Raw genomic sequence first — 13,484 nt, 5'->3', positions numbered from 1 at the left:
TAAATGTGTTGTATTTGTGAGACCCAGAGCTCGTGTTAAGCCGTGTGTGTGCCTTCTTTGTGTGTGTGTGCCTGGACCAGCCTCGAACCCGTCAACCTTGGCTCGGGTAGATAGCGAGGTTATTCTAAGCTTGCCCTCTAGCGCTCGCCGCTCCGCTGTCGTATTTTCTTCCTCGCTGCTCTTTGTCTCAGCGTGGCGTCCCGAGGTGAAGCCGTCAGTCTCCGGGTCGCTGGAAATCCCCGTTCCCACACTGCTAAAGTTCCACTGCTCCGTTCCGAGCAGCACAGAGACAGGCAAAGCAACTCGTCTTTCTCATGTTTCCTTTCCACCTTCTTAGGAAGCAGGTGGATGCTGTTTTGATCCTTTATTGATCAGGAAGGTTTTAGAAGAAATATTTGACAACTGGACCTGACCTGGGATCAGCTGGTTTATTCTTTGTCCAGCCAATCAGACTGGATGCCATTTATACACAGCTTCCTTCTGTCACTGTGGTATCTAATGATGAACCCCTGCATGAATCATGCACGGTGATTCAGGATCTGACAACATAATCTTACGGCTTCCATGAGATTGTAAATAAAGGGACGCTCGTTGCCTCACAGCTAGAAGGTTCCCTGTTCAAAGCCCCATTTCGGACAAAGTGGCCTTTCTGTGCGGAGTTTGCATGATCTCCCTGTGCATGTGCGGGTTCCCTCCGGGTACTCCAGCTTCCTCCCACAGCCCAATGACATGCTTGTTCATTGATGACTTTAAATTGCCCGTAGGTGTGAGTGTGAGCGTGAAATGTTGTCTGTCTCTATGTGTCAGCCCTGTGATTGACTGGCGACCAGTCCAGGGTGTAACCCCGCCTCTCGTCCACTGACAGCTGGGATAGCCGCCCCTTCAACTCTGAACAGGATAAGCGGTATAGATAATGGATGGATGACGGGCGCTCTTTGGTGCTATATTGAATATAAAATGGGCGCTGCGGGGCGCAATGGGGTCTAGAGGGTTAAATGTACTTTGTTAGGTCTGATGTTCACACGACTTCACACCTTAAGTAAACTGCCGTAAACTCCAGTCTGGGGCTTGTGTTTTTACCCACACCATCCCGGCCACGGCCAACACCAGAGTCACAAACTATTTTTCAGTAGTAGTAGAAGAAGACGACAGGTTAGCTTACATTTTTAACTAGAATTCTGTGCAGCTAACGTTAGCGGTTGGTCTTACCTGTAAATGTTTCTTTAAATTAGATGTGGAGTCCTTGGATAAAGACAGCATTTTCACAGCCGGAAGGCAGAACTTGCACTGTACAGCGATGTTGCTCCCATTTCCACCCAGTGAAAGCATTTCTTTCACCACAGGCCATGGCAACCATAGACTGTTGTTGGCAACTTTGAGGAGCGGTGTTGTGAGACTTGTGTGTCGTAACCTGTGCGCGCAGCTGCATGGTATTATCAGAGACAGTCAGACGGTTTAGAAATGAGACGGCAGATGTTATAGAGCATCTTTGGTATTATATCATCTTCATTTTAAAATGTATTTTAAAACTGTAATCTAAATACCTATAATAATAAATGTAAATCTAAACCTCATTTTTTTCTGTAACTGTTACAGAAAACAGTTGCCTTTTTTGTATCCTAATAACGTTACGCCGTTACTTATATTCCGTTCGTGCTAAAAAACCAAGGCAGCGCAGTGGGTCAAGAGATTCAGTCTGTAACATCTACCTTAGATCGTCAGACAGATACACTGATTCTCCACACACAGCTGCAACACCCTGGCTGACATCTGACCCTTCTTTGGCTGAAGGGGAGCCTCTGTGTTGGCGAAGACCTGTCCAGGCAGGAGGAAGTCTGTGGCCCCTGGTGTCTTGGTTATTGAACTACTATTAAAGTTGATTGTACTTAGCCAGACACTCGCTGCCATCAGCCCTACAGTGCTGTACAATGTGTTCTCTACAATAAATTCCAACCAACTTTGGTTTACTATAAGTCATGGATGTTAACTCTGTGTGTGTGTGTGTGTCTATGCTGTATGTGTGCCTGCGTGTGTGTTATGCAAGTCTGATAACCCAAAGTTCCACACACTGCTTAATCATAAAAAGTCCCAGTTCAGCTGGTGCAGTGGAGTGTTTAACCTTAAAAGGCATCATCTGGATCACAGAGCGAGCCTGGACAGACAGTGTGACTCCTGAGCACAGAAATGACCGTTCACAAACGTCAATCTGACGGCTTCTCAGAGGCTGTTTGAGATGTAGGATTCAGATGCTGGAGGTTTGATTTCTGTCTCTGTTATCATTTAGCAGAAATGTCTCATTTAAATGGTTCTTTTTAGAGCAACTTTAATAAAGTGGAACATGTACAAAGTTTTTTTTCCAAGAATCCTCAAACCAGTGGACAGTGTTTGCATGGATTTCACCTCACATTCACGTTATCATGGTTTCGTTGGTGTAGATGGAAACTTAACCAGGTAACCAACTGCTGAATCCTTTTATATTAAGCAAGCTCTGTTTTTCAGAAATAAGATGTAAATCATCCTGTTATCCCTTTATATGCTTTAGTCATTTTTCAAACCTTATCCCCTGAAACCTCCTGTGAGGAACTTTTGGTTTGTGTTGATTTTGGCGCCCCCTGTGGACAAAGCCGTACCTATTATCTCTTTGCTTATTTTTACCTGTACAAACCTGAAGATATAATCTTGAAGATTTTCATTTAAAGCCACTGTGAGGAGTTTTTCGCTGGTTATGAAGCAGACTGAAATTTAATTTTTTTTTCGACACACAGGCCTGTATGTGACTGACTGACTGAGTGACGGTACTTTCAGAGCCATAGAGAGAGCACATGGAGCATATTGGACCTCCACTGACGCGACTCTCCGTCTATAAGGCTCTGGATACTTTGTTTGGGGAGTAGGCGGGGCTGCTCCTCCGCTGTCCTCACCTGCTTTCAAACACGTGTCATCTGCCTCATAAAAACAGTCCTTGTAACACATTGCCCACAAAGCGCACAATGATCTGATGCGGTCAGCCACATACCAGGTTTTGAATAGTCTTGTTAATGCCTGAAACTGCTGGCGGGCGGTAGGTGTCAGACGAAGCGATTAACTGCACACTGCCTTTGTTTTCATTTTCCAGGGCAAACATTTAAAGTGAAAAAAATCTCATCCTGCTTTCTTGAACAGTCATATTTATCATTCACTTTAAATTTTAGCCCTGGAAAATTTAAACAAAGACAGTTAATCGCTTTGACTGACACCTACCCCCCGCCAGCAGTTTCCGGCATTAAAAATAACTATATAGAAATAATCAATCTTGTCGCCGATGGTCTGATTTGCTTTTGTAGCTCGGATAGAGTCATTAGAATTAATTTCAGTCTGTTTCATTACCAGCAGAAAACTCCTCACAGGAGCTTTAAGGAACACTAACGTTTGTTGTTACATGGTGGCTGTAGATCATTAACATATCGTCCATCGTATGATAGCAATTTCCTCATCATTAAGCCATTTTCTTTCACTACGATTACCTCTCAGAGAAGTGGACATACACATCCCCCAGTGGATGATATTCACATGTGGTGTGAACAGCTGCAGTTAGCCTAAGATCCCCATTTTAAGGTGGATCCAGGCGGCTATTTCTATTTCTCGTCATGGTCAGAAAAGCTGTAGCTCTTACACAAGTGTACCACGCTCTGAAAGTACAAACAACCTCTCTGTTGGTTTAAAACTTCCTGATGTTTGGTTCTGCTTGTGTGAACTCTGCTGCAGGCTGTGACAGGCGTAGGGAGTATTTTGTAATTTCTTGCATAAAAAAATTCGTATTTAACACTTTTTGACAACCATAATACTGATATGACGCAAACTCGAACCACACAGGCATATGATCAAAGTGTACTAAACAACTTCAAGGACACTTTGCCCTGCAGTAGAAAAGTGTAACTCGTGTTATTTTTTACGCCCCAAAGGCATCCAGCTTTCTAAAATGTGTGATTTTTTCAGCTTTTGTCGCTTTGTGAGGAATACAGCAGCATCAATCTGTGGGACGACACTCATTCTCCATACAGATGTATATTTGAATATAATGTGTTCTTTTACAGAAGTGTTGATTGGCTAATATGCTGCTGATTTACTTCACACTCTTATGAAAGTGTAAGTGTGACTAGAGGAGGCATAGAGGAATGGGGATTATGGGAGATGCTAAAATCTTGTTGCCTGTATGGTCGTATTTTTAATATATAACTATCTATCTATTTAAGACAGGCCTGTTATGAATGTTCTCTCGGACCACATTAAACGAACTGAGTTTCAGCGTATGGATGTTTCTTTACACTTCACTGCTTCTCTTCTTTCAGTCATCCAGTTTGGTTTCGTCTCACTCTTCGTGGCCTCCTTCCCTCTCGCTCCTCTCTTCGCTCTGCTCAACAACGTCATCGAGATCAGACTGGATGCTAAGAAGTTTGTGACGGAGCTGCGCAGGCCGGTGGCCGTACGTGCTAAAGACATCGGTAAGCTTGCACAAGCTTCTCATAAATACCGCATCCACCCATACAACATGGCTTCTTAACTACAATATCAATAGATTTGATAGGGTTTTGTACATACCAATGATATAGATGGATGATGCATCTCCATCTGCTCTCATTGTACGGAATTGATGCCAAAATAGCCCCTGTGACGGGCGCTGCCAACTTGTGATGGTGAGGTCATTTGGAGCCAGAGCTGCGCACTTGAGATTGGCCGGTGGAGCCACCGTAGCCACTCCCGCTAACCAAAACACACACTTTAATTACTGAAAAAAACGTCCTGCACCATGGCGTATTTAACAGCAGAACAGCTTCTTTGTGTTGTTCTGAAGCAGACGTTACAGATATGTAAACTTCAATGACTGTAGTGATTGTTTTAGTTACGTCTCCTCTACTCTGCTAATCCTGAACAGATCCGCTGCAGGAGCCTGTTTTTCAACAGAGCTGTCAATCATCCTTTTTACAGCATCAAATAACTCATTAAAAATAAACTTGTCAGAAAAGATTTTATAGTTTGACTCATGTCCCATCTCTTAACATGCAGGAGGCGGGCTTTATGAACTTTACTGCAGACAGTCAGCAGGGGGCGATAGAGAGGTTTTGGCTTCATTTTTAGGGAGCTGTGATGTCGTCCATCTTTTTATACAGTCTATGGTACATACTTACAGTTTAACAGTAACTATAGCACAAGACTGCTTATGATGAAAAGGTTATATAGTACATTTTCAAACCAACATATGAGAAGCATCCTGCTCTTCACTGAAATGAGACAGATTACATGTTTTTCAGGGTCAGCCGAGTTTGCAAACTAAAGTTCCTTCGCGTTTCATTTTAGCCATTTTGTTGCTCTCACCTTAAAGCTCAAACCTCTGCAATGCAATGTCTTTATATCTTCTTGACCTCTTTGTATTCTTTAGTTTACCTATTGGCTTTTAAAGGGCTTTGCTAATCCCAAAGGTCGTACTTTAAGGCAGCTGAATGATAGCGTGTTCCTGTATGGGATTGAAAAAAATCATGACATTCTGATTTAAACTCATCTTGGTAATGACAATAATGCTCTTTCAATAGGCCATAATAAGCCTTTTTTTTTGTTAGCAAACTGACAATTTGTGTGTCCACCACTTTGTTCCCGTCTGAAATAACACGATAACTATTGGATGGATTGCCAAATTTTTTATGCAAGCATTTTTACAGAATCCGACGTCTTATTTGTGTGTAGCCGCCATCACTGTGGTGGCATCTCAGTGTCTGCTGCTGCCTGCTGACTGTGACAGCTGCCTCCCTAATCAGGCTTAACATTATTGAGATTTTACATATCAGACATTGGTAACAACAACAGCCTGATTACATAATGGAGAAATAGCGAAGAAACTCGACCATCCGCCTCATATTTGTGATGAAGTGCTGTGTAATATAACATCATTCTACCAGTTAGTTAGCTTAATCAGTTAACAGCTGCGTTTAATCATCACAGACTAGTTAAACTGGCAAAAACATTTTCTATAGATATTCATTCAGCGTATTTTTGGCTGACCACTGGGGTCAGCCCTGCACATGGGTCTGTATGTGACTGACTGAGTAACTGACTGACTGAGTGACTGACTGAGTGACGGGACTTTACAGCCGAAGAGAGGGAGTTGCGACATTGCAATGGCGGATCATGGAGCATATCGGACCTCCACTGACTGATACTTTGTTCGGGGAATAGGCGGGGCTGCTCCTCCGCTGCTCCTCCGCTGTCCTCACTTACGTCCGCAACGCGCACCTGCTTTCAAACACGTTGTCATCAGCTTCATAAGGACGGTCCTTGTAACACATTGACCTGATGCGGTCAGCCACATACTAGGTTTTGAACTAGTCTTGTTTTTTTTGCTAATGCAGCTGCTCTGTAATGATTACATGCAGCGTCTGGTCTCATACACGCCTGTTGGAGCAGCTGAGAACTGCACACTTGCTTTCTGATGTCCTTTATGTGGTTGTCAAAAATAAAGTTACACAGAAAGTAACAGCAAAAGTAGAAAATTGTCCGCTCTTCGGACAGCTGTAGGAAGACGCCAACATGAGGTTCATATTTACTGTTTTGAGTGAAACACCAGTTGCATGGATTATGCTTCAGTTTGGCCCTTTAACGTCTCCTTTTTATGTTTATTTTTCATTCTCTATGCAAAGCTGTATAAATCAAAATATGTATGCATCGTGTAACATAGAGTAATACGTTGATATTACCTGCAGGTCTATTCAGCAGGTCTTTAATGAACAGGTACTTTTGTTAATGACAACCTGGACACAGTTGCAGAAGAGAAGCAGTTTGTGATATTGAGTCAGATTACATGCAGTCATAATTACACAACCAAAGTGAGTTTTATAGTGAAGCTCTTAGGATCTGTTTACAAATCTGTTTCCTTCTCCTAATCCTCACAATGTAAACCATTCTCCCTCCTTTCCCTTTCTTTCTCTCCGTTCTATAGGTATATGGTACAACATACTGAGTGGAATGGGGAAATTCTCAGTCATTATAAATGTAAGTATTAATGCAATGTCCTGCTTTTTCACTATCTGCTCATTAAATGAGTGATGAAGGCGGCTGTATGCGCAATAAACCCATAAAGGCATGTATGGGTAATCTACCAAATGTGGGTGCGTTTCAGGACCCACAAAAAGCACTTTAATAAATCAGCACTAACTGCAGAAGTGAGTGAAATTAGTGCAAACATATAGGATGGATTTGGTTTAGAAATAAATTAGCTGAAAAGCAATTAGCAGAAGAGGATTAAAGGAGAATTCCACTCATTTTTTCAGGGCTAACTAGCAGCGTTCTTTGCGCTGGCAGAGCCCACAACCTCAATTTCAGAGCACTTCTCACCGGCACTCACTGCTGCTAGGTACCGAAAGTTGTCTGGCGGTCCTTCCACCTCCTTGGTGGTGACCAATAAGTCTAAGTATGCTTAATATTTGCTTTTATTCAAGGAAATGTAATAAAGAAAACATAAACAAATGGAAAGGAATCGTGTCCTGGCGTTAGCAGCAACTCTACACTTGGAAACTGTACCCACGAAAGAACTAAAGGATGGGCTTCTCCTCCGCCATTGTTGATGACAAAGTTGATATCTGAAGTCCCGCCCCTTCTTGATTTTGATTGGTCGGTGAGGGAGAAGTGACATTGACAAGCGCGGCGGTGTTCCAAAAGTTGATCTATTTTCAACTGAGAGCACTTTGAGCTCACAGCGACACCGAGGCAGAGTTAATTTTGTTAACGAAAAATGTCAAGGATCTATTTTCCACGACAAAGACGAGACGTTGACGAGCTAAAAATAGATCGTTGACAATAAAAACTCTAACGACACGTATGTTTTGTTTCCGTTAACGACTAAACGACATTCAAAATGCACATTTTCCCCTCACTGTGCGTTTAATCCGTCAAAATACTGTGCAAGCTATGCATTCCTGTTACTTGGTAACGGGTATCACAAAGGTGGTTGTGAACTTCCTCTGCTTCAGTCAGACTGTATAAATGAGGAGGGATGATGAAAAGTAATCTTTGGATGTGGTGTGCATCGTTCATTTACTGGAATTCAAAGTCTTAATTTTACCTGAAGCAAACGGGTAAAAAGGAGAAGAGGGACACTGCAGTTTTGAGTTTTCGTCGACTTAAACTAGACTAAAACTATAAAGGGTAAAATCAACTAAAATGTGACTAAAACTAAGAAGCATTTTCGTCTGAAGACTAAGACTAAATCTAAAATAGCTGCCAAAATGAACACTGCGCCGAGGGCGTTTTTGCACTGAGGATGTAAAAAACACATGATGCCATAAAGTATACTATCTGATATATACTGGCATTCTCATGAGTTTGGCAGTTTTATTTCATGAGCAGCTCAGAGGTTCTTCAGAAATGCTGTAAATGATGATCGTAAAAATGTTATTTTGTTTGGATTTTTCAGTTTTCAGCTTTCTGTTCACGTTGGAATCAGTTAGAATAACAATATGCTACATGTTTAAGTCATTATGACAAAGTAGAACTCTTTTATGAAAACAAATTCAATTCATGAAAAGCAAAGAGTTAATTCACACGAGGTGAAACGTTAACAAAGTTTGTTTAACACAAAACTGACCTTGAACTTTTCTGCTGGAACATTTCGACATGAAATCCAGGTTTAATCAGCTCTGTTGAGTGTGTTTCTGTGCGTGTGTGCGTGTGTGTGTGTATGAAGAGAGATTTAACCTCTGTGTTTGCTCTGAGATGTCGTCCACCGTGACCTTGACAGATCCCTGAATCATGTCTGAAATGCCTTAACTTCCTGACCTGCGGAGGTCAAGGTGTGTGTTTATAAGGACAGGAAAGATCTGCTTGGGATTTGTCCTTGGCCTGCTAACCAAATCTTGTTCCGTTTACTTTTAATACTAAACAGATTTGTGAAGGATTCAGGAAAAGCAGCAGCAGGAGTTTTTATTTATTCTGGATTGGACACACATAAACTCACTTAAGCTTCCCCGGGAGCTTCAAGGCGATGGAAAACTGGGAGCAGAATTCCCCTTTTTGTGCATGTATCTGACAATCATGTGTCAGTTCTACAGAATAAATGTAGCATTTCTAGAATATTACATTTCAAGGCATTACTAATAAACACTGTACTGTGCTTTTAACATCTGAAAACATGCTGACAAATCTCAATTCTCCAGGCTCGAATGTGTTTCATGGTGTGTTCTGTATCAATGCACATGGAAGAAAAATGTTTCACTCTCACTGTCTCTCTTGTTTCTCTCTGGAGGCCTTCGTGATCTCCTTCACATCAGACTTCATCCCTCGGCTCGTCTACCAGTACATGTTCAGTCAGACGGGCACAATGCATGGCTTTATCGACCACACACTCTCCTACTTCAACGTGTCCAATTTTAAACCCGGCACAGCACCGCAGAACTCTGAACACGGAGGAGAGATCACCGTGTGCCGGTAAAACCACACACAAACATGCACACACACACACACACAGTGCAATACTTTCATTTTAATTTACTTAACTACCTTTGATACAAGTATTGTTTCATAACAACCACTTTTGCGAGTTATGTGGCACATAATCTCTATTTACAGATTCTACATACATATAGTAGAATCTGTAGGCAGGGACGGCAAGTGTTTCCGTTTGAACTAGGCTTGTAGTCTGAGTAATATTGACCAATCACGTATCAGCAGGCGTATGTAGGAAAAACAGTCCGTGTGGAGAGAAAAAGCAGACGGAACGTAATGCGCTGTAATGACATCCCGGCTCCCATCAGCATCATCTGATGATGATTTAGCTTCTTATTAATCTCTATAAACAGACAGTTCAGTCAAACAGTCAAATTTCCCAACTTCCTCAGATGCATTGGATCGATCCGACCTCTGTTCACAAATAAGCATTTTAAAAGTTTTCTTCTCCTCTTGAGGACAGACATGACAAAGCTTGAATTTTTACTTCTTACAAATCTGCATCATAAAGTTGAAATTTTGGCAAAGGCAAGACCCGTTAATAACAAGTAAATCAAAAGGAAACGGTTTCTCTTTCTGTAACAATGCAGCACGCGGAAAAGGAAGTCTTAACGGGAAGTTAAGAAGCATAGCTTACCGCACGGCACGTTCACAGGTGTCCCCAGAGGCTATATCGCCTCAGACTATAGCCGGTTGGATCTGAGATCATGCGGCACATAATCTGGACGAAAACTGAGGGAAAGGCGCAAAGACATTGGCTTAAGCCCCTCGATTTATGAATCAAACCAATCAGAGCGTCAGCTCTCATCCCCTTAGAGAGCCTCGTGTTGCTATTTACAAGGTGGATTTCAGTCATTCTTCTTCTCTAAACCAGGCTATGGCCGGCATGTTTACTTCTTTCTTTCCACTGTTCCCCTGCACACACAGAAAAAAACACAGGTCACTGTATGATATATGTCATTGCAAGGATTGATTTTAAAGCCACTGTAGCGATCCCACTGTTTAACAGAGACGAAAATGAAGAGAGACGCTGTGTACGTTTCCGCTTGAGGCACAGCAGCAATCATTCATTATTTAAATCTCAAGACACGTCGTCAGGTTCAGACGGGATCTTATGTTTATTAAATTTCTGTGTGCTGACCATCAAAGAAAGGTCGCCTTCAAACGTTTATTTACTTATTGTTGCTGCCGGATCACACGGCTGTATTCTCCATGCGTGCGTAATGGACACTGGACAGGGTTTTAATATCTGTGGGCACGATTGTCGGTACCACAGGGAGTTATATCTGAGAATTATAATAAATTTGCCTCTTAGTTGCGTGTGTATGTGTGAGAGAGAGAGAGTGTGTGTCTGTTTCTGCGTGTATTAGAGAGAGCGGGCATCAGAATGAGCGCGCAAGTTGGAGAGCTTGGTGTCGGTGTCGGGCTGGAGTTTTTGTGCTGGGCTCGAGCAGGAATCTAGCGTGAGGTGTTTTTCGTGTACGATAGGGCCCAGAGTGCTGAACATAAACAGAAAATGAATTAATTCAGTATAAGCTCCCCCTCCTCACAATCCATGCATCAGGTAAAAAAATATGACATAAATAATGGACTTGATAAAAGAGGAACTTGTGAACTGAGGAAATGCTATCATGAATTCGTAATGAGGAAACACGGGAGGGATAGGATAACAATGTTTAAATCAAGATAGCAAAATAAGACGGTATGAAAGAGAGGAAATACATAGACAATAAGACAATCCTGAAACATAAGATACAATGAGACATTATATAGAAATCAATCAAACAGACTTAAATATAAAATCAGTAAATAAATTACATAAGATAGAATAAAATGTAATTAAAGACTAAAAATGAAGGTCTTGCTTTTTAAAATACTCACTTTCTGTGCCGCCCCCCTCAGGTCTTTATGAAGGCTGTTTCACAGACGTAATAAAAGACGCCTCACCGTGGGTTTTTGTTCTGACTTTAGGTACAATTAAAAGACAGGTAGTGACCTGAAGAACTAAGGGTTCAGTGGGCTCATAAGATAAAATCAAATCCGGCCTTAACAAATGCATAAGCCCTCCACTTCAGTCTCTCTATGAATTCCTGCTCGTTTCATGCTCATTTCATGCTCATTTCCATCGAATTTCACTGTGGGAAGATTCTGATCCTTCTGTGGTTCACAGAACTGATGTCCATCTATAACTACATTTACTCGTTATATGTTCAAGAAAACCTTTTGAACATCATTCTGAGGGAGAGTGTTGGTCAATGATTCATCAAATTCAAGGGAGGAGCATTCTGAGCATGTGAGGTGAAGAAAAGAAGAAAAACTAACTTTGATTTATTTAAAGGGATTTGACAACTTGCAATTTATGTTTTTATAAAATGTAAACAAACTGATGAGTCAACCATTGTTTTTGTATCAGGCGCATGCTCCTGATAAAGAGCAACAACAGTCATGTGGATATCAAGGTGATGACATAATTGTTTTCTAAGCTAAGCTCCTTTCCGGAGCTAAGCGGTTGTTTTTCCGGTCTCTGCAAGTGTCTCTGTGGAAACTGTACTGAAAAAATGGATTGATGGACTGATTGCACCAGCCTAGCGTACGCATGGGTGTAACGCTATGTCCAACCTAGACCTGAAAGTTGCGACAAACTCTAAGTTACGCCATGTGCACTATTTAGACTTAAGGCCTGTGTGTGTTGACCCAGATGCAAGTTTTACGCCTAGAAGGGAGCAGGCGTAAGTTTAAAAAGTCAGACTGATATCCAAGCTGATACACACAGTAAACGTAATGGTCACATTGGCAGCTCCTCTTTTTTACAGGATGATTAATAAGGGCATTAAGAAGAGAGAGAGTCATCCATGACCGGATCAAATTCACTGTAAATCTACTCAGTGAGCTGATCCAAAGGTTTCGTTTTGGCAGATGAGCTCTGTTTGAATTAATTAAAGAGCTCTCCCCTCAGCTGCGGCATGTGAAACGCAGCAGCGCTGTCCTCGCCCTGCAGGTGCTGATTGCACTCAGACCTCTGCCAATGAGGCCAATGAGAAACACCGTGAGTCATACATATGATGAATGTAGATCGGACAACGGCTTGACGGGTCATCACTGATTGCAGCGCTGATCAATTTCATGTTTGTCTGCTTGTGTTGTTCAGTTTTGCAGTGAGAACATTTTTCCGTTCTGCAGACATCTGTATGAGTTCCCTTATTTTGCTATTTAACTTTTCTTCTCCTTTGGTTTGTGTTATTCAGGTCTTCTGTAGATAGTTGATGGGAGAAGCTGCAACAGTCACCGCTTTGCAAGTGTTCACATGGCATGATAAGATAAGATAAGATGGCCATTATCAGTTAGGCTTGGCACACTCGGTGTAAATTCGAATCAAGAAGTCGGTCGTAGCTAAGTCGGATGTAAGAGAAAAGACCTATTTTTTAACGCCCTGCTGGTGCACTCGGCTCCTGGTGTCACCAGAATCCAGGAAGTTCAGTTATTGTGTTGAAAAAGTGAATACAGCAGCAAAGTCTGCAGAATTAAATGTGTTTGCTTTGTGTCCTGCCAAATTACCAACAGAGCTTTACTTAAGTAGAAGTACAGATACTTGTGTAAAAAAAGACTTTGGTAAAAGTAGAAGTACTGATTCACTAAAGTAAAAGTAAGAAAGTACAGGCTCTGAAAGGTACTTAAGTACAAAAGTAAAAAGTGTTCCTCTAAAGGATGTTTTATCGACCACTTCTGGGCAATGTTAACTAAACCTCACAGTAATAATAATGATAATAATAATTCAAAGACGATCAAACTTAAACATTCTTGCTTAAAATAAAATGAAACTATATACTGCCAATAATGAGCATTAACTTTGTTCTAGAGTTGTAACAACACCAGAATTTTGAACTTCTGAAATACACAACACCTCCTTTGATGACTGGGCAAAAGGAAAAAAGTCCTCGGCACACTAGGGTAGTTTTCTTCGTTTATTATCACTAGACACTGTCTGGTTTTGCTGCAAGCCAAATTTCAGACAGAAT

At 41.6% G+C, this 13,484-nt stretch overlaps 1 protein-coding gene across 1 annotated transcript in view; it reads left to right on the top strand.

The window, feature by feature from the left end:
- Nucleotides 1-13,484, top strand: part of ano2b (anoctamin 2b) — a 94,148-nt gene that overhangs the window by 64,900 nt on the left and 15,764 nt on the right. The window contains exons 23-25 of the mRNA XM_069670782.1: nt 4,329-4,481; nt 6,968-7,020; nt 9,269-9,450. Coding sequence (XP_069526883.1) covers nt 4,329-4,481; nt 6,968-7,020; nt 9,269-9,450 — 388 coding nt within the window. The remainder of the gene's footprint in view (nt 1-4,328; nt 4,482-6,967; nt 7,021-9,268; nt 9,451-13,484) is intronic.

Source organism: Semicossyphus pulcher, unplaced genomic scaffold, assembly GCF_022749685.1.
Source record: "Semicossyphus pulcher isolate SPU_LCO1_2020_fin unplaced genomic scaffold, fSemPul1.0.p SCAF_20, whole genome shotgun sequence".
Taxonomy (NCBI): domain Eukaryota; kingdom Metazoa; phylum Chordata; class Actinopteri; order Labriformes; family Labridae; genus Semicossyphus; species Semicossyphus pulcher.
The sequence above is the reverse complement of the archived record's forward strand: the minus strand, read 5'-3'. Positions and strand labels throughout refer to the sequence as shown.